The 19,796-nt window shown below is 40.6% G+C and overlaps 5 protein-coding genes across 5 annotated transcripts; 3 read left to right on the top strand and 2 right to left on the bottom strand.

Annotated features, from left to right (window-relative positions):
• Positions 1-215: 215 nt before the first annotated feature.
• LOC106304256 (agamous-like MADS-box protein AGL80) lies at positions 216-1,096 on the top strand. The gene has a single exon (XM_013740665.1). The coding sequence runs from the start codon at positions 493-495 to the stop codon at positions 964-966; it is 474 nt and encodes a 157-aa protein (XP_013596119.1). The 5' UTR covers positions 216-492; the 3' UTR covers positions 967-1,096.
• Positions 1,097-1,177: 81 nt separating this feature from the next.
• Positions 1,178-2,568, bottom strand: LOC106304255. Its single transcript, XM_013740664.1, has 2 exons — positions 1,675-2,568; positions 1,178-1,583 (listed from the first exon to the last, which is right to left on the bottom strand). Exons 1-2 carry the CDS (start codon positions 2,560-2,562, stop codon positions 1,293-1,295), a joined length of 1,179 nt encoding a protein of 392 aa, XP_013596118.1. The 5' UTR covers positions 2,563-2,568; the 3' UTR covers positions 1,178-1,292.
• Positions 2,569-3,270: 702 nt separating this feature from the next.
• Positions 3,271-10,148, top strand: LOC106304688 (uncharacterized protein At4g04775-like). Its single transcript, XM_013741086.1, has 4 exons — positions 3,271-3,500; positions 4,515-5,074; positions 8,797-8,841; positions 10,051-10,148. The coding sequence occupies exons 2-3, from the start codon at positions 4,526-4,528 to the stop codon at positions 8,836-8,838; spliced, it is 591 nt and encodes a 196-aa protein (XP_013596540.1). The 5' UTR covers positions 3,271-3,500; positions 4,515-4,525; the 3' UTR covers positions 8,839-8,841; positions 10,051-10,148.
• On the top strand, positions 9,382-10,794 carry LOC106302825. Its single transcript, XM_013739246.1, has 3 exons — positions 9,382-9,793; positions 10,051-10,453; positions 10,764-10,794. Exons 1-3 carry the CDS (start codon positions 9,382-9,384, stop codon positions 10,792-10,794), a joined length of 846 nt encoding a protein of 281 aa, XP_013594700.1.
• Positions 10,795-11,387: 593 nt separating this feature from the next.
• On the bottom strand, positions 11,388-16,693 carry LOC106306727 (phosphoinositide phosphatase SAC1-like). The gene is made up of 16 exons (XM_013743453.1): positions 16,435-16,693; positions 16,080-16,284; positions 15,832-15,997; positions 15,504-15,726; positions 15,330-15,406; positions 14,921-15,108; positions 14,718-14,815; positions 14,502-14,635; positions 14,296-14,430; positions 13,815-14,199; positions 13,603-13,724; positions 13,244-13,354; positions 12,811-13,023; positions 12,411-12,596; positions 12,094-12,205; positions 11,388-11,936 (listed from the first exon to the last, which is right to left on the bottom strand). The coding sequence occupies exons 1-16, from the start codon at positions 16,561-16,563 to the stop codon at positions 11,682-11,684; spliced, it is 2,739 nt and encodes a 912-aa protein (XP_013598907.1). The 5' UTR covers positions 16,564-16,693; the 3' UTR covers positions 11,388-11,681.
• Positions 16,694-19,796: the final 3,103 nt, after the last annotated feature.

The following is a 19,796-nucleotide window of genomic DNA, read 5'->3' as shown; positions in this document are numbered from 1 at the left end:
TATTTATTACCAAATCATTGTGAAGCTGCCACGTGTCTACTATAGTGTGAATGTATTTATTACAATGTTTCTCTTTTAATACATAAGGATAAGGGATGTGATTGTGTGATATATATACGATTCTACAATACATCATATGTACTTCTACTTGGTTTAACTATTAGAAATATGTTCAAACCTTTTCATATAGTCAACATTTATGGGGCAAATATAACCTTTCCTATCCTGCAGATTCTCTAGACCAAGCAATATACACATAATAAAATGAGAAAGTATCTTTGGATTGAAATCTTCTTTATTTAGAAAGATTTTATAGCTATTTTACCTTAAACCTTTATATGTATTTTTCTTTTAAAACCTTTCTATAATTTGTTGTAACTCTCTGTGGACTAGACCGACCCATAATATCAAAGTTAGAAACTCTATATAACAATATACCCATCTGGTCCCTAAAACACACACAAATCCTCTCCTCCTCATTTTTTCATCACCATGGGAAGAAGAAAAGTTACACACCAATTGATTTCTGACAAGTCGACTCGCCGAGTCACGTTCAGAAAACGCAAAGAAGGCATACTCAAGAAGATCAATGAACTAACCATTCTTTGCGGTCTACGCGCTTGCGCCATCATCTACAGCGATTACAAGGATGGCCCTGAGGTTTGGCCAAACCGTAGAGAGGTACGTGTTCTTCTAAACCGTTTTAGCGCACTCCCCAAGGAGAAGCAGACCAAATACATGATGGATCAGAAGGATCTCATGACCAGGATGATCCAAGACGCAAAGAAGAAGTTGGAGAAAGAGAAGATGCATAGCCGTGCGATGGAACTTGGGACGATTGCTGCGTTTAATGATTTACATGATGCTGATCATTCGGAGGATCTGATCAAAGCAGCCGATGTGGTTGAGAAGAGGATCAATGTGATCAGAGAGAGGATCAAGGCTTTGGAATCAAGAGTAGACTAGGCTTTCAAAAATTTCTTATCTTTTCATGGATTTTTAATAGTTTACAAATAAAAAAAGATGCTTAAGATAAAATTATGTTGTATGATTTGTTTTAAAAGTCTCAAGAGAATGATATGGTTCATATGAATAACTTTGGTCTTCTTGGTATTTCAATCGGACTATAGATTGAATAACATGATCTATTCGGGTTTATGACCAAGTTTGGTATTATATTTAGGAAGGTTTTGTCCCATTTTTGCTTTATTTATTTTTATTTCTTACTTTTTTTTTTCACTCAATTATGATGTGGAATCATGTTTGTTAAAACAATCAAATTACAAAAACAGCTAACGTATCGGTGGCTCAATCCCTGAATAAGTGAGGCTGAGTCGATGGCCGAGATACACAAAGTGCCAAGTAAGAGACATTAGAGTGAGTAAATTTAGTTGCGACGAGTACGCATTTAACCTACTTAACCTCTCGTTCAGCTTCTTCAGTCTACGGTTCACCGCATCCTCATCCATATTGTATCTAACCTTCTTCCCACAGGTTCGAGCCGCTGCTTCACTGGAGTGTGATTCTGACTTGTCAAGCCCTCTTCCTTCTTCTTTTTCCACTTTTATCCGCTCAAACATCGCCTGTTGATGAGCATAACACAAAAATCAATATTACACTGCATAATTAATTTACATTAATAAATAAACGTATAACTTTTAGGCCTTTCATAACCTTGATGGCTCGTGGCTCAACAAATGACGCATTAGCTTCCACCATCAGGATCGAGGACAAGAGGTTAACGGCCTGCCACATCTCCACCGCATCGGTAAGAACCTTCCGGCGTCGGCTGATGACGTGTCCTAGCAACCCAACCAGAAGTCCTACGGAGATTGCCTTGAAGTACACGGAATACACCTTGCTCTGCGCCACACTGAATCGATGCCTCCCAAGCACCGATGCCAATAAGTACTTCGACACGACCGTCACCCACACGCACATCCCAAACGCCGCCGCGATCCCGATCAGACTCACCACACTCCCTACCTTTGTCAGGTTCATCGCCGCCGTAACTGCCGTCCCTAACCGCTTCACCGCCAACTTTGCCTTCACCAAAACGTTTTGGCTCTTACTCATCGTTGGCCTAGTTTCTTGAGCCTTGTGGTCAGCAAAGTGGGGCTCGTGAGCCAGAGTTTCTTTCACGTCACGTGCCGCACGTGCAACCGTCTCCTTCGTATCGTGCGCCGTTGGATCGTCAACTCTCCCTAACACACTCGCCACCTTGTTCTTGCACTTACCGATGGCATCGCATATGAGCTCTCCTGCTGATGCGTGGAGTTCACGCTCCTCCTCCACTTGGTCACTAACCGGAAGAGACGACGGTGTTTCTATCACTTTCCTTTTCACATTTCTAAACATTTCTCTTTGGTCTCCTATCTGCTCTTGTCCTCTTTCCGGCGGTGACATCAAGACTCTAGTGTTGGTTTTGCCGTCTGCGTCGTACTCCACCACAACAACACGGTGGCCATCTTTCACGATGATTTCACCTTCCGTCTCTGTGCACCGGCCCACCGTCAGTAAAACACTCAAGACGAGACATAACAAGGCCAATAGTTTTGTCATTTTCACTTCTTGCTTCGTGTCGCTCACTCGTTTGATACTCGCTGATCTTCTTATATATTATCCTATAGGCTGCCATCAACGCTAACAAACCTTCATTTTTTCAGCTTGTTAAAATAACACGTGTCTCCACGTGGACTTACACATGTCGACTTCATATCATATCCTTCCCTACGAGGAAATGTAAACTCCAACATCAGCATTCATCACTATTTGTTCGTTGAGGAATGGTGCGTGATGAGGGAGGAATGAGAAAAGGCTAAACAATGGGCCTGGTTTTCACATGTAGACCCAATATATACTAAGGACTTGACAGACCCGTAAGCAACTGTTTTATTTATCGTCTTCTCATTAATCTGGGCGGTTTTCATCTATGTCACACCGTTTCAAGTTATTGCAATCCTGCTCGCACTGTTCACGCTGCGCCATCCGCGGTTCAGGAGTAGAATGCCTTCAGTAGTCAGTACCTGCCAATTTCTTCAAGAGATTGCCTGCTAAGTCAGATATACTACTGAAAGTACATTGAAACATCATTATGTTTGTAATAGTGCGTAAAAAAGAACAATGGTGTAGAAATTTGTAGAGGGTAAGCCAAGGAAACTAGTTCTGCCTCTGTGGTTGCGTATGTATATTCTATTATCCCAGTACTATGCTATATTTAGTAATATAAGAGCATCCGCAACGCGGGTATTTCACGAATCCTTAGCGCGTTAACCTAGGGTAATCTCAATAAAAAATTATTAACAAGGCTGAGATTGGTAAGGGGCGGTCCGTAAATAAGGTGTTTAAGGACTGAGTCCTTAGTGACGTGGCAACGTCTAATTGGGTCGGTCGAAATATGTATACCGGCTTGGAAAAAAAAAATCTCATTTGCGAGACCACACGAAAAAAAAAAGCTCTCGGCGACGCTTGAGGCGATTTGATCTCCTCGGATAATCAAGGTAAATCGAGGCCTTATCTTGTTGATTTATGGATTTAGATTAGGTTGCATGTTGTTTTCTTTGCGTTTAGGGTTCGGTTTTGGGTTTTCAATCGATTTTGGGATGTTTTCGTTTGTAGTTAGGGTTTGAAAACGATTTCGGTTTCAATCGATTTGGAGATATTTTAGTTTGTAGTTCAAAGAGTCGAACGATTTGGGTTATATCTTCTTCTCTTATTTTGAAAGAGTCAATCTATTAGGGTTTCAAAACGATTTGGGTTTCAACTGATTTGGAGATATTTTAGTTTGTAGTTAGGGTTTCAAGGACCACGAATGATTTGGGTTTTAACTTCTTCTCTTATTTTCAGAGTGTCAATCGATTAGGGTTTCAAATCGATTTGGGTTTCAATCGATTTGGGGATATTTTAGTTTGTGCTCTGACTCTGTGACTCTGTGATTCTGTGGTTATCTTCTTCTCTTAGATTAGCATTACGTCTCTGTGACTCTGTGATTCATGACGACAGTGTGACTCTGTGATATTTTAAATCAATATGGGAGTCTTGTGTTGTTAAGATTGTTTACTCTGGAGTTATCTTCTTCTCATAGATTAGTATTACTACTGTGTGCTATGTGATTAATTTTGAGAAAAAGTTGAGGTTATATGTGCTCTAACTTTGTTGAGCTTAGGGTTTCAGATTCTTTATAAGTTCGTATAGGAGAACAAGTTGTGAATGTTTTGAATGTTGTGAATTCTTTAATGTTGTGAATGCTTATAGGGTTTCAGATTCTTTTCAGATTCTTTATAAGTCAGATTCTTTAATGTATAGGAGTATGACATAGATTGTATAGGAGAACAAGTTGTGAATGTTGTGAATTCTTTAATGTTGTGAATTCTTTAGGGTTTCAGATTCTTTTCAGATTTTTTATAAGTCAGATTCTTTAATGTTGTGAATGTATAGGACAACAAGTTCGATTGTATAGGAGAACAACTTGTTAACTTTTGAAATCTAATATCTACCTTGTAAATCTCTTTCAGGTTAAGGAAACATGGGACAAGATTATAGCTACAGCCAGCCTTCTTCATCAGAGGAGTATGACATAGATATTACTTCCCTTCTTCAAGCAGAAGCTGATATCTACGCGGATGAAGCTGAGAGTAGCCAGAATATTGCAGAGCCGTTTCAGTACCCTCCTCAACCTGAGGCTGATGATGGAATCCCAAAGACATGCTACTGTGGTGGTGAGCCTGTTGTTGCAACATCTTACACAAGCAAAGATCCAGGCAGAAGGTACTTCACGTGTGAGAACGCTGATGATGGAGACTGCCATGTTTGGAAATGGTGGGATGTGGCGGTAATGGAGGAGATGAGTGACTTTCAGAGACAACTTAGGCAGGTTAAGGATCAACGTAATGAGAGTGAGCAGAAGCTGGTTAAGCTAGAGGAGACAGTGTGGGAGTTAGCTAAGAAGAAATCAGGGGTTAGAGATGGCTTTCCATTGGTTGTTTGTGTGATGGTCAGTGTATTCGTCTTAATCTGTATGGTGGTCATGTTCAAGTGGGTTGAAGAGAAGGACAACGTCATCACAGGGTGCCTGGTTAGTTTGTTTCCTTCTGCTTAGTCCTGGGCATATAAACCGGATCCGCAAAACCCGATCCGACCCGACCCGAAAAACCCAAAAATGTTCGGCTTCGGTTTTGCCTAATAACCCGATTGGTTTTGAAATTTCTGTGATTCGGATTTCGGTTCGGTTCGGATTAAAACCCGGAACCGTTCGGTTTACCCGAAAACCGAATAACAAAACAACAACCTATCATTATTGTTCTTAGGTTAGGCGTGTCTCTTAGGACTCGATGTTTTCTAACTTTTCTTCTCGACTCTCGAACAAACGAAACCGTAGAGTCCTAAGCAACGATTGCGATTTCGAATTCATCTTGAGAAACTGGAATCCTTTAAGGATGTTGTCCCTTCTCCCTTCCCTTATATTTCACCATCTCCCTCTCCAATTGAAACATATCCTCTCTCAGCTTTTTCAACGAATCAATCGAAGTTATGAACTTGAACTTGTTACTTCTTTAATTTTTTTTATGTTAAAGTGATAAGCCGATAATGATGTTTGTGATTGTGATGTTTTGAAACTTGAGAATGAAATTTGAGAAGTGTGTTCTTTATCAAGTTGATAACTTTAGATTGTGCTTTAGTTCCATGATAGAGTTAGAGTAAATCACTTTGCGGTTTATATTTTGTGATTTTGATGTGTTCAGAACTCAAGTTGATATCTCGTTTTTGTTTTGCAGATGGATTCTTCATCACCTCAACGTGAAGCTATCAAAGATGATGATGAAACTCAGGGAAACGATGATGAGTTTGGGACAACTAGTCCTGTTACTGCAAGTGGAAACAAAAGGAAGACCAAGTCAGCTGCAGCTGTTAAGAAGAAGAAGATTACAAGTACAAGGTCAACAGTTTGGAATCATTACACAAGACTGAAGGAGAATCGGAACAAATGCAGCTGCAACTATTGCGGTAGAGTTATGCGTTGTGCAACGTCCAATGGCACTTCATGTCTCAAGAAGCATCTTGGTATCTGCAAGGAACATCAGGCATGGGTACAAAGTCAGTCCCAGACTCAACATACTCTGAATGCCGAAAGTGATGATGAAGATGGTGTTCAGTTGAAGCTGGCGAGGGTTTCTAATGAAGTTGTAAGAGAAGCTACTAATGAGATGCTTGTCATATCGGAGTTGCCACTATCCTTTGTTGATGGTTTGGGATGGAAGCACTTCTGCAACAAGGTGAATCTTCCTAAGCCACATTCACGAAGAACAGCAACAAGGGACATTGTTGAGTTGTATGCACAGAGGAAATCAGATTTGATGCAGCTGATTAGTGGCAACAAGCAAAGGGTTTCTTTAACAACAGACATTTGGGTTGCACCGAGTACAGCAGCTAGCTACATGGTCATCACGGCACACTTCATCGATGATAGATGGAAACTTAGGAAGTTCATCATTGGTTTCAAGCATGTAGCGGATCATAAAGGGGCGACAATATGCTCTATCTTGCTGGAGTGTATGGCTGAATGGGGGATAAAGAAAGTGTTTACAATAACAGTAGACAATGCCACTGCGAACACTAATGCTCTGAAGTTGTTCAGGGATGCATTCAACGCTTTAGGACCTGAGTTCTTAGTGCTGGGAGGTGAGCTTCTGCATCTACGTTGTTGTGCTCATATCATCAACTTGGTTGTGCGAGATGGTATGCTAGAGGTGGATGCGAGTGTGTGTGCAATAAGGAACGCCATACAATATATCAGAGCTTCTTCTAAGAGAGTCGAATCATTTGATCAGAAGGTTGAGTCAGCAAGGATGACAAGAGGTAGCTTATCTTTGGACTGCAAGACACGATGGAATTCAACCTACCTGATGTTGTCAAGAGCCTTGAAGTTTAGAGCAGCGTTTGATAGAATGGAAGTTGAGGACAAGCTTTACAATGATCACTTTCAAGAGACTGTGGAGGGCAAGAAGAGGGTTGGACCACCAACTTCAGAGGATTGGGATAAAGTGGAGGGTTTGGTTAAGTTCCTGGTAATATTCTACAACTCCACTTTAGTTGTCTCTGCTTCTAACTCGCCTAGTTCCTACAAGTGTTACAATGAGATTGTCACCATAGAAAGGAATCTGATTACATTGAGTACTAGTACGGATGAGAAGCTTAGGACAAAGGCTATGGTTATGAGGGCAAAGTTTAATAAGTATTGGGATGGCCTAAAAGACATTAATAGGCTGTTGATTGTTGCAAGTGTCTTTGACCCGAGGAACAAGATGAAGTTTGCTGGTCTTTGCTTTGAAAAGCTTTATGGGAAAGATAGTCCACAAAGTAAGGTGCTCTACGACTCAGTCACTGATGTCATGGAAAGGCTTTTTGATGAGTACAACGCCTCCGCAGCATCACACACTGCTCCAGCATTTGGTTCATCGTCTCAGAGTCAAAGTGTCCAAGAGTCACAAGATGAGGCTGCGATGGATTTTTCTGATGAGAATGAGTATGGGTATGAAAGAATGGATTCCTTGTACAAGGAAATGGTGAACAAGTTGGGATTTCAAGATGCAAGCACTGAGTTAGAGCTATACTTAAAGGAGAAGGTAGAAATTCCTAAACCCAATCCTCTAGGAATTCCGTTTGATGTTTTAGGTTGGTGGAGGATCAACAGTTCAAAGTACCCGACCTTAGCTGCCATAGCTAAGGATGTTCTAGCTATGCAAGTCTCTTCTGTTGCATCAGAGTCTGCCTTTAGCACAAGTAATCGAATCCTTGATCCATCGAGAAGTTGCTTGACCCACTACATGATTGAGGTTCTCATGTGCACAGAACAATGGCTTAAGTGTGAGATTCGAATCAATGAAAGAAGTGTGGTTTCAACTCAGCAACTGATTGCTGAGATTGAATTACAAGATGAACTACAAAGAGGTATGTTATTAGTTCTTAAGTTGTATTAAATTTTGAGTATTCCAGTTCAGCTTTTAATCTTCTCTTTTTCATTTTGTGTAGAGTTTGAGCCTCAGCTGCACTTCCAAACCTGAGAGTCTTAGGCTGAGAATGTGTCATGCGAATCAAGTTCTAAGCAAGGTACATGTTCTTATTTACTGATAGAGTTTGAGTCTCAGCTGCATTGCTTGTTGACGAGTCCAAGTTTTAATCCTCTGCTCTCTTTTGTAGGTCTCTTCTGTTTGCATTCCTTGGAAGTGTCTTGAAAAACATTTTATCTGGTTTTATTATGTTTCAGTTTGTTTGAGGATGTTATTTCTGTTTCAAGGATGTTGCTTCTGTTTGTTTGAGGATGTTACTTCTGCTTTTATGATGTTGTTTCTGTTGTAAGGATGTTGCTTCAGTTTGTTTCAGTTTGTTTGAGCCTTTGAGGATGTTGCTTCAGTTTCTATGATGTTCTTTCAGTTTGATACTTTGCTAGTTTGATTCTAGAATGTTTTTTTATGTTATATTTTCGGGTTTTTCGGGTTAAAATCCGAACCGAAACGAATTTTTCGGGTTAAAATCCGAACCGGTGTTAATTCGGTTCTCATTCGGATTCCAAAAAAAATAGAAACCCGAACCGGATCCGATATAAACCGAACCGATCCGATCCGTAATTTAACCGGTTCTTAATCGGGTTACATTTGATATAACCCAAAAAATCCGAAAACCGAATAACCCGACCCGACCCGAACCGAGGATCCGAATGCCCAGGACTACTTCTGCTTTTCATAGTTTAATCTGCATATATTTACAACTTTTGACTGCTTTTATCTCATGTCTGTTCAGGAAGAGCTGCAGAGGCTGAAAAGGCGAGGGTCTGACCTTTAGAAGGTAATGTACTAACTTCCTACTCTCTTTTCTTTGAATAATTAAAAACATATTGGCTGTTGTATGTATAACTATAATGAACCTATAGTAGTTGTAGGTAAAACCTATATAGATTTATACAGATTTATATTGTAGTTCTAAATGAGTTTTAAAAAACATAAGTTCAATCTGAAATTCAAAATGTTTAAACTCGGGAGTAACTAAAAATCAAAGTGAAAATGTTATAAATGGTAAAACTCATTTACTGTAAAACTTTTTAACTGGTGAGATTTGATTGGTGTTAAATGCAAGTGAATTGCTTTCTACCTTCCTAACTCCTCTGACTTGATAGGTGTTAAATGTTACTTAGTTTTCTACTACTTCCCGAAGCCTCTGTGTTGCTAGTAGAATGACACAGAGCATTTGATTCGAGTTAAATACTAGTGCATTGCTTTATACCTTCCTAACTCCTCTGAGTTGATAGGTTTTAAATGTCACTTAGTTAACATTCGCTTACTTAAGGGTCTGTGTTGCTAGTAGAGTGACACAGAGCATTCTCCCACCATGGATAGCACCCCTGGTTTTGTAAACCTACTTAATAGTCAAACCTCATATGACCTTGATTCACCTGAACCTGCTTGGTTCAGTAGCCAATGTCCAGATGAGTCTGCCGTCAAGGAGAGGAGGAAATGGTCTCCAAAAGAGGATAAAATCCTTATTGGTGCTTGGCTTAACACCAGTAAAGACCATGTGGTCAGCAACGAGCATGAATCTGGTGCTTTCTGGAAGAGGATTCAAGACTACTACAATTCAAGCCCTCACCTGGTTGGGACAACACCTAGAGAGCTTGTTCAGTGCAAACAGAGGTGGTCTAGGATTAACGATCAAGTCTGCAAGTTTGTTGGATGCTTTGAAGCGGCTCTGAGGGAGCAGAAAAGTGGTCAAAATGATGATGATGTGATGAAAGCTGCCCTAGGTATCTTCTACAACGACTACTCCATCAAGTATAGTTCAATGAGAAACGTATCAATAAATGGATATTATTTTAGCCATTTTAGTCTGGTATAGTTCAATGATAAACGTATATTCCGAAATCACATACACTGAACATATATTTTGAATTTCATCTTCTATAGTTGTATTTATATGTTCACATTAACTCTAGTCATGTAATATATGATAATTTAAAACGAGTCTAACCCGTTTGCCTTGATATATTTTTTTTGTTTCAAGGAGGGATTAGCAAAATGTCATCATCTTCATCTAATGAACTCGAAGAAAGATTGAACGAAGCTTTCGACGATATATTCGAAGATATATACAACAACATAGTGGAGGCCCAAACCAAAAAGCAAAGAAAACGTGCTTACATAGAACGAAACCATGAAGAAGGACACAACCGTTTATGGAATGACTACTTCAGCGAAGATCCGACATTTCCGGCACATTTATTCAGACGCCGTTTCCGCATGAACAAGGAATTATTCATGCGTATAGTCCATCGCCTCTCAGAGGACGTTCCATTCTTTCGACAAAGAAGAGATGCAACCGGGAGGTATGGTCTAGCTCCACTGCAAAAATGTACGGCTGCAATTCGTCTGCTTGCTTATGGTTATGCGGCTGACACGGTTGACGAGTATCTCCGACTTGGTGAAAGCACGGCAATTTCGTGTTTAGAAAATTTCACTGAAGGAATAATACAGTTATTTGGAGATGAGTATCTACGAAGACCCACACCAGAGGATCTTCAACGACTACTCGATATTGGAGAAAAACACGGGTTTCCTGGGATGGTAGGAAGCATTGACTGTATGCATTGGGAGTAGAAAAATTGTCCAACCGCTTGGAAAGGACAGTACACACGTGGATCGGGAAAACCGACAATTGTCTAGAGGCTGTAGCTTCACACGATCTTTGGATATGACACGTTTTTTTTGGTGCTCCAGGTACCTTAACGATATTAATGTTCTCGACTAGTCTCCTGTTTTTTATGACATTTTACAAAGTCGAGCTCCCAGGTTAGAGTACGTGGTCAACGGACACATGTATAATTTGGCGTACTACCTCACAGGCGGTATATATCCAAAATGGTCAACATTTATTCAATCTATATCACTTCCTCAAGGTCCTAAAGCAGAGTTATTTGCTAAAGTTCAAGAAGCAACCCGAAAAGATGTGGAGCGCGCTTTTGGATGTGGAGCGCGCTTTTGGAGTATTGCAAGCTCGATTTGCGATTGTGAAAAACCCGGTGCTTTCATGGGACAAGGAAAAGATAGGGAAGATTATGAGAACCTGTATCATACTACACAATATGATAGTCGGAAATGAACGAGATGGATACACTCAGTACGATATGTCTGAATTTGAAGAAGGCGACGTAACTAGAAGTTCGTGGGTGGATATGTCCTATAGTACCAACATGCCTACAAATCTCGGTAATATGCTTGGCATTCGGAATCATGTTCGTGATAGGCGTATACATGAACAATTGAAAAATGATTTAATTGAAAATACTTGGAACAAATTTGGTGATGAAGATTAATTATTATTGTATTTTTATATTTAATCATGCAATTAATAAATTTTTAAATTTCACATGTTTAAAAATTAAATCTTTTTTTTTTCTAAGAACTCCTAAATGGAGTATACCATTGGACACACATTTTTGATAAGAATCGTTAACTATTCAAACAAAAAAAATTAAAAAAAATATATTACTTTAATATTGCTAAGGACTCCAATGGTGTTAGCTCTAAGCCAATTATTTTTCACAAATGCTCACAAAAGATTCATGTAAAGCAAAAGGTGAGTCTCTCTGGTGTGAGACGTTATGTTCTTGGGGGCATAATGGGTTGGTTTTGTGATTAAATGACCTTTGGGATCTTATCATCTCCGACAAGCCATCTGGCTAACCAACAAGGATCTCCAGCAAAGTGTTTGCATTGTGTTGGAATGATCCCGAGATTGCTACCGATCTGAGCGTACTCATTTAAAGCTTTTTCCATCTCCGTTTCTTCTTCTCCCATGTTGTCCATTACATCGACTGTGGTCATACGTAGAACTTCCGCGTAGTTCTGTTCTAACTCATGATCGTTCTCAAAAGGTTCCATAGCTGGACACTGTTTAACATAAGGAAATGGGATTTTGAGTTAAATTTAACGATATCTATTAATCTGTAGTAAATTTCATAGCTGGACACTGTCCATAGCTGGACACTGTATAACATAAGGAAATGAGATTCTGAGTTAAATTTAAAGATAGCTAGAGAATCCGAACCTGACAGAACTGGGCATAATGTTTGTAAATTTCGCTGTTTTCGTCTTGGTCGCCGAGGAGAGTACCACCATACCAACCATTGGCTTCAGTGGTTGATGTGATCGATAGGTACCTAATACAATGAAACAACTGAAACAAGTGATTTGATGCAACCAGAGACAATATCTGGATTTTGAAAATGCCAAGTTGTGGTTAGACCCATCGTTTGGTCAGTATGTACGTGTATGATCCAGTGATAAGTTTGCCAATAATTAATACCAAAATTTATTCTGAACGAAACTTAGATTTCAGAGAGGGGAGGGAAAGGAAATCATTACTTTTGAAAGATATCTTCATGATGATCGTTAGGCTCAGATAGCCAGTCCAAGTTGCAGAAATCGTGGACTCGCTCACTCGAGGTCACTCCTTTCTCACTATCGTCTGCTCCAGATTTTGTGGCAGAGCCACTCTCTTCGGGCTTTCTTGATCCAAACAGCCAATTGGGGCTCTTGAGCTGAATCTCACTGAAGATGAGAATGTCAAGAAAAATAAGCTAACATCCGAAAAAGTCATGGTTCAGTTTTAACTAGTATCTCTGTTCTTTCCTAAACTAGAAAACGTTTTTTCTACTTTCTTATGCTCCTACTAAACGTAAAGAAAAAAGGTTCAATCAATTCCAAAAATTTCCATTCAAAGGGATAATAAGATGACTGAAAATTTTCAAATGAGGGTCATTACGCTGCATCAGGAGCCACACCAGTGCTTCCAGCGCTGCCACCTGGTCTTTGGCGTGTCTCGCTGCAAAGCCTCACGTTCTTTATTGAACTGCATGTCTGCTCGATCAGTTTGTCAAATGACGTTAGTTTCTTCCGTGAGAAGTCTTCCCTGAAAGCAGGTACTGGTGCAAGATTGACTCCGATGCCACTCATGGGTTTCTCAGTGGACTGGACCCTGCAATAGACCAGAATTTGAAATCATACGCAACCAAAGGTTATGACTTATGATCTATCTCGGGAAATATAAGTAAACATCTTTGGTATTTCCTGAAAAAATTCATAAGTCCATTAAACTTGACGTCCAGTTTCAGGCACGTCTCCATATGTTATTTGCACCTAATGAAGAGTAAAACCATAATCTGATACGCACTAGGTTCACTAAAGATAAACCTTACCCTCTTCCTGGGAAAATTTCATCTCCTATCCCTGACACGTGAAGATAATAATCAGAATCCAGCTCCCAGAGCGCAGGTTTCCCTTCTTGAGGTTGAAAGTAACCCAAGAATCTGCTCGAAAGAAAAATCATTAGCTACTTGGATTTGAGCCTTAATAGAAATGAAAATCAAAAGTTTTAAGTCAACAATTCCTTTAGAGGATTCAATATCTTAGTAGTTAATATTATCAGTCATGCATAAGGTAAGAGTTGTAATGCCCGTGTTCTAAAGCCTTCATGCTATTGCTACATCACTGGCAAACTAGATATATCAAGAACTTAGCAAGAAAACGAAGTAATTTTTGCATAGAAGTATATTACAAGTTTATGGCGTCTTGCTTTTCGCCATCGGTATAGGTATTGCTGTAGTATCGTTTGATAGAATTGAGATATTCTCTAGACTGTGTCGTGGCCTTCCATTTACCCTGCCTTTCTGGGAAAACCTATAATCCATCAACCAAGTTATCGAATAAACATTGCAAGTCTCACTTTGTCAAAAAGGAAAAATAACTAGTCAAAAGTGGTGTTATTACAGTATTATGAGCAGCTGAGCCGCCATATTGGTGTGCAAGGGCATCGCCCATGCTCTGGTACATATCCATAAGTGCAACAGCTATGCTACTGTCCGGGTCGATCTTAGATGTATCACTCAGACCCATTGCGTGCAGCTGACGGCCTAAAGCAGCCAAACCATATGCATACTGTGCTACGTTTGTTCGATCCAAGCAGTCGATACAGTTCGTACGCAGAACACCACTTTGGTAACGAGGAGCTGAAATATCAGTCCCATCGTCTTCTTTTTGTTGGCTTAGCTTCATCTCTTTCTCTCGGTTAGCAAGAGCACTAAGTATATCATTAGAACTCTCACCCCTTGAAAGTTCCAAGGAGAATGCTCTTAGATCACGCAGAGATGCTTCCCTGCAGTATTTTTCTCCATTAAACCAGAAAGGTAACTAATATGTAGCAATTAACAAAAACAACTAAACATTAGCTGACATATCATCCCAAAAATACCTTCCAGTGCTAGCATGACTAAGTTGGGTAGCTTTTTTCTTAACAATTTTAGGCTTGCCACTGAAGTAAAATCCAGTCAGATCAAGTGCTTCGCTTGCTACGGCACCCAAAACAGCCAATACATTCGCCGACTTGCTTTAACATTAAAAATACAAAGTAATGTGAGCTCAAGTTAAAGGCAGGAAAACAAATCTACAACATTTTACCTCTTTGCGAATTTGTGAAAATCCCAGTGGATAAATTTGAGATGATTTTCTTCATCTAAAATTGAGTTTAGATAACCCACTGCATTCGCAAACTCCCGCCTTAGCACCATTTCCCGAGGTCTTTTCTCAACCGTCTGAATATTTCCATTGAAATTTCTAAGTACAAAAGGCACAACCATCTCCTTTAAAAGGACAGTAAATAAAAAAAAAGCTAACCTTGATTAAGTTGAGCACAATGATCGGATTTCCATATCGGTTCATCAGGTCTTCAAAATGCATTTTAGTTGACTCGTATGTAGGATCATACCTCTGTACTGAGGCAGAAAAAAAAAACAGAAAAAAGTAAGCAGATCGATAACCACAAACACGTTAAAATGGTCTAATTGAGATAACAGGCGCCTCTTATGTTAGTTTCTCACAGAAAATATCAGGCTTAGGGCTAAATCTTGAGGCCTCTTGCGACCAAAAGAGTGGAATTGACCCTCGCATCTGCACCACTGAGGTCATTTTTCCCTTGCGTGATCCAGCTTCTTCATCAAAAACAAGTTGTTCTGTTTCAACATCATTCGCAACCCTTCCACGATCATTCACTCCCCTTTTCAAGTAACTGCGTAAACAAATTTACAGAATGGGAAGCTATACAATTCACAGAAAACAAGAAAGACAAGCATCCAAACTAGTTTAGAAGAGTTCACACGACACAATGCTATGTTCACCCTAAATAAAATCACAGAAGATACTAGGTATATAACTCTGAAAGGGCATTAGAAAACTGATATGGACTATGAATTCCTGATCCATGAGAGGCCTGACTAAAATGAATCTTACCGTGTGCCTGCAAAATGTCGAGAACGTTTGGATACTAGAGTAACACTGAAGTCTCTTCCATATATCGATAGCCGTGTCTGAATAAGGCAAACCAATAAATAGTAAGAGCCATTTTGAGTCTACTAGTAGCCAACGTAGACATACGAAGGTTAAGACACAAGAGCATACAAGTACCTGCTTAAAATTCCCATGAACTAATGCCAGTGTCCAAATAGTGTTGTTACACCTTGAACGGATAGGCTGTGTCAGATACGCATTCCATACAAAGATGTTATCATAGGGCACCCCTTCCTCACCAGATGACAAAACGTTCTTTTGCAAACTTTGCATTATAGGATACGTGTAACTGTAGAAGAAATCTTTTGTCAAGTCTACACTTGACAGAAGCTTCTTGTACCTGCAAAGGAAGGAAAAAACAAAGAACTATGTGAAATCAAATATAGAAACAAGTATAAATTAATAGTTCAGCTTCAATGGGCAATCAAAACTCCAAGAAACAGACCTTAGTTCAGTTTTGGAATTGGCAACATCAGATTGGATAGTTGCATGTGGAACACTGATCATCTGACTTTCGTCAATAGCATATATCGCATGCCCACATATGCATCCAATTTGTCGCCGTTTGGTCACCAAAACTAAGTAGTATGACTCCATAAACTTAGCACAACCTACAAAGCAAAGAGCTTACCCAACTTATCCCAGTAAAAAACAAAATCCAAAGATACAAAACGTTTGATTCACAAAACTAACCAGCAATCCCATAGACTTTAGCCACAAAAGCCAATCCTCCAGTGGAACGATTGCCTTCAGCAATACGCTGAAGGAGACTCTTGATCTCCTGAGGCGAATATACCACTGGATCTTCACTTATGTGAAGCTCTGATTGCTCTGAACGATCAATCTTTAGCACTCTGAAGAACCTTTTGTTCCTATCGCTCCCAAGTAAATAAAACCTCTACGCAACAATACGAACACAGCCATGAGATTCAACGTTACTGCAATTCAATCTACGGTTTTCATATGGATGCCAATCATAGAGCTACACAGAGATTGACCTAGGCATTGCGGAGCCTAGTTTCGAAACCTTGAGATTGATGAAGCTTACCGCTCGGGTCTCGTAGAGCTTGAATTTCTCGAGTGCGTAGGAATCGGGATCGGCGTCGGCATCGTCGGAGGGTTGAATCTTGGCGAAAGAGGAGAAGCTAGGAGTCCTTGAGTGTTCCGATTTCGCCATGGCGGATTTATCTCTCCGGGAACAGTCCGACCATTTGCGATCGGAGAACACGATTGCTTGGGAGGTTTGGAACTCGTGCGACGAGGGGCCTTTCCGTAATTTGAAGTTTTTGAGATTGTGTTTATTGTTAATCCTTTGTCCCTTCTTTTTCTTTTCACTTTTCACAACTTAGTTCAATTTTTTTCTAACATTACATTTTTACACCTGTTCCGAACTAAACGCAGGACGGTCGGGCGGTATTTCGGACCTAGCGAGTTATCAAAAAATCGGGTATTAAGCGGGATATACGTGGAGCCTAGTTTTTAAAATTAATATAAGGATATATATTAGTATATGTGAAAATGAGAAGTAGAAGTAATTTAGTCCACTGGTCCGTGACATATTTGGTGCTGAAACAGGTATCGGGTTCGATTCGGCTGTGACGCAAGTTTTCCTTTTATTTTTATCAGCGCGCTTTGGAAAAAAATAATTTAAAAACCAGTTGAATTTGTCCCACATCGACTAATATCACTAAGAGGGGTCTTGGAGTCTTCTTATAAATAGATAGAGAAGGACACACTTTGATTTAAGACAATTGGGCCGGTTTTTTGGGCCGAAAGTTGTCGTGTAAGTCTAATAATTTTTGGGTCAAATCAATTTTGGTCAGATTTTCGGCAATAATTTGGTAATTAAATCAATTAAACCGAATTCCGATTAATTGAACCGAACAGGTCCAAATCGTGGCGGTCAACCTCCGCTGAACGCCTAGACGGGCGCCTAGGCGGCCGCGTTTTAGAACATGGATTTTTACCGGTAATAAGAGAGCAAATTTAGCCCAATCACAGAAACGAAGATCACTGAAAATCACTTTTGTCCTTATCGGAAATCGTTTTTATTAGAGCAATCACACCGGAACCAGTTCAAACAGAACATAGACGTGTACCTTTGAGTAGAGAAGAGAAGGGAAAAACCAAGATGTATTCTGATGATGATCAGGCCCATCAAGAGCTCAGCAAAACAACAGTAGAGTCCACCAATGTGCATGTCTATCTCAGTCAGCAACGGTCATCTGTCTCAGCCAAAAGCAAGGTACAAGACATAACGGTGACAGCTAGCAGTACGGCAAAAGGAGCGTTTCAAATCAAGTTGTCCAATCCCTTCTCAGCCCTGATTTAGCATCTGACACAGATGATGACATGTGTCTCAGTCATTAGGGCTTTCACTCTCTCATATTAATATGCAATCTCTTGTAACGTTGAATCTTAAGAAAGAAAGATAATAAAACTTACATTTCATCTTCACCAAAGTCTCATTATCTTTATGGTATCAGAACATCAGGGATACATCCTTTGATGTTATGGTTATGGAGCTATTATGCTCCTCCTTCTCTGAGGATTTCCAACAGTGTTACGGTCATTCTAAACGAACGTAACTACATCCTCTGGAAATCCCAGTTCGAAGCTTTCCTCAACGGTCAAGGCCTGCTCGGTTATGTTACCGGTCAGACGCCACGCCCTCCTGCTACTATCACTGTTCCAAGCATCAACGGATAAGATACTGAAGCTCCACACCATGACTCCACCAAATGGTTCCAAACTGATCAAGTTATCAAATCCTGGCTCCTTGGTTCCTTTTCTGAAGATATTCTCAGTGTTGTGGTAGACTGCACTACATGCTTTGATGTCTGGATGGCTCTTGCTCGCTACTACAACCGCTCCTCCTCCTCTCGTCTCTTTGAGCTTCAACGAAAGCTCCAAACAGTGTCCAAGATGGAGAAGCCCATGGCTGACTACCTCAAAGAAATAAAAACTATATGCTCTCAACTAGCCTCTATTGGAAGTCCAGTCACTGAGTGCATGAAGGTGTTTCCAGCTCTTCATGGCTTGGGACGAGACTATGAGCCCATCAAGACATCTATTAAGAGCTCCACGGACTCAGATCCCTCTCCTGCCTTTGATGACGTCGTTCCTTGCCTGACTAGCTTTGATGATCATCTCAAAAGCTACACAGATCAGTCAGCTATCACTCCGCATTTGGCGTTTTACTCCAACATAAGCAGAGGAAACTTTCAGCGCAACAAAAGTAGAGGCCGTGGTCAGTAATCTTACTCCACCAGAGGCAGGGGTTTTCATTAACATGTTGCTTCATCCTCTCAATCCTCAGTCTCTTCTGAATCTGATTCACGTCCCATATGCCAAATCTGTGGTAAACCAGGCCATCCCGCACTACGTTGTTGGCATAGGTTTGACAACAGTTACCAGCTTGACGAAATGCCTCACGCCTTAGCTGCGCTCCGCATCACAGACGTTACCAACAGCTCTGGCCATGTGTGTTTCTCAGATTCTGGTGCAACTACTCATGTTACCAACTCTCCTCGCCATCTCCAGCAAGCTCAGGTGTACAACGGCTCTGAATCTGTGATGGTAGGTAATGGAGACTTCCTTCCTATCACTCACACTGGCTCCACCTCGCTTGCTACCTCCTCAGGTAACATTCCTCTTACTGATGTATTGGTATGCTCGGATATGGCGAAATCACTTATCTCAGTTTCAAAGGCAACCTCAGATTATCCTTGTGTGTTTGTGTTTGCATGTGATGATGTTTGTATCTATGATAAGGCCACCAAGCATGTAAGACCCGATCCCGGCCGACTAGGCCGCGGTCGATGCCTCACGTCGCTCAGTCCATACCCAGACCGAACCTCTAAAAATTTTGCCCTTTATTTAAAATATCGCCCATTGGCGAGGGCTAACTCAGATCCTAGCTCAAGACTACCTTAGTCATTCCCTAGCTAGATCAATACAACGCATACGCAGCGGAATAATATCTACTTAACCATTCTATCTAGATCTATGCAACATTGCTAGATCATACCTTTGCCACATCCACGGAGCTTGTTAGCTCATCGGCCCAGCTACACTAGCTGAATGAACTCATAAACCAGCTGATCGAGCTGCGAGGTAGCCTTGCCCAGCTCCCCGTCCACTCGTCCAACTCCCTTATACCTTCATAAACTCTTCTCTTGGGTACTTAGTCATTCAGCCAACCATCCCCACAGACATAAGTAACCCTTGAGAAGTCTTCAAACAGCTAAGGACATGCATCTGGCCCTTACCGGCTCATGCACTGTCCCACATCCTTTTTGCCTTATCAACTTATGATACCAAGTCCAGCTCATGGACTAACAATGCCCATCAGATCCTGAGTCAATCAACCAACCACCCCACATGACTCAGAACTGATGAGTCTCCATA

The sequence above is a fragment of the Brassica oleracea genome, chromosome C7 (genome assembly GCF_000695525.1).
Source record: "Brassica oleracea var. oleracea cultivar TO1000 chromosome C7, BOL, whole genome shotgun sequence".
Classification (NCBI taxonomy): domain Eukaryota; kingdom Viridiplantae; phylum Streptophyta; class Magnoliopsida; order Brassicales; family Brassicaceae; genus Brassica; species Brassica oleracea.
Note: the sequence above shows the minus strand (reverse complement) of the source record. Positions and strands in the feature narration are given on the sequence as shown.

Excerpts from the sequence above, each read along its gene's own strand:
- LOC106306727 (XM_013743453.1), bottom strand. The coding sequence starts at position 16,563 with ATGGCGAAATCGGAACACTCAAGGACTCCTAGCTTCTCCTCTTTCGCC. Across the intron at positions 14,431-14,501 it reads TTTCACAAATTCGCAAAGAG|CAAGTCGGCGAATGTATTGG; the intron begins GTAAAATGTTGT and ends TTAATGTTAAAG. Across the intron at positions 13,355-13,602 it reads AAGCAAGACGCCATAAACTT|ATTCTTGGGTTACTTTCAAC; the intron begins GTAATATACTTC and ends TCTTTCGAGCAG.
- LOC106302825 (XM_013739246.1), top strand. The coding sequence starts at position 9,382 with ATGGATAGCACCCCTGGTTTTGTAAACCTACTTAATAGTCAAACCTCA. Across the intron at positions 9,794-10,050 it reads TGTGATGAAAGCTGCCCTAG|GAGGGATTAGCAAAATGTCA; the intron begins GTATCTTCTACA and ends TTTTGTTTCAAG. Across the intron at positions 10,454-10,763 it reads GCGGCTGACACGGTTGACGA|GTACCTTAACGATATTAATG; the intron begins GTATCTCCGACT and ends TTGGTGCTCCAG.
- LOC106304256 (XM_013740665.1), top strand. The coding sequence starts at position 493 with ATGGGAAGAAGAAAAGTTACACACCAATTGATTTCTGACAAGTCGACT.
- LOC106304255 (XM_013740664.1), bottom strand. The coding sequence starts at position 2,562 with ATGACAAAACTATTGGCCTTGTTATGTCTCGTCTTGAGTGTTTTACTG. Across the intron at positions 1,584-1,674 it reads TTGAGCCACGAGCCATCAAG|GCGATGTTTGAGCGGATAAA; the intron begins GTTATGAAAGGC and ends GCTCATCAACAG.
- LOC106304688 (XM_013741086.1), top strand. The coding sequence starts at position 4,526 with ATGGGACAAGATTATAGCTACAGCCAGCCTTCTTCATCAGAGGAGTAT. Across the intron at positions 5,075-8,796 it reads ACGTCATCACAGGGTGCCTG|GAAGAGCTGCAGAGGCTGAA; the intron begins GTTAGTTTGTTT and ends ATGTCTGTTCAG.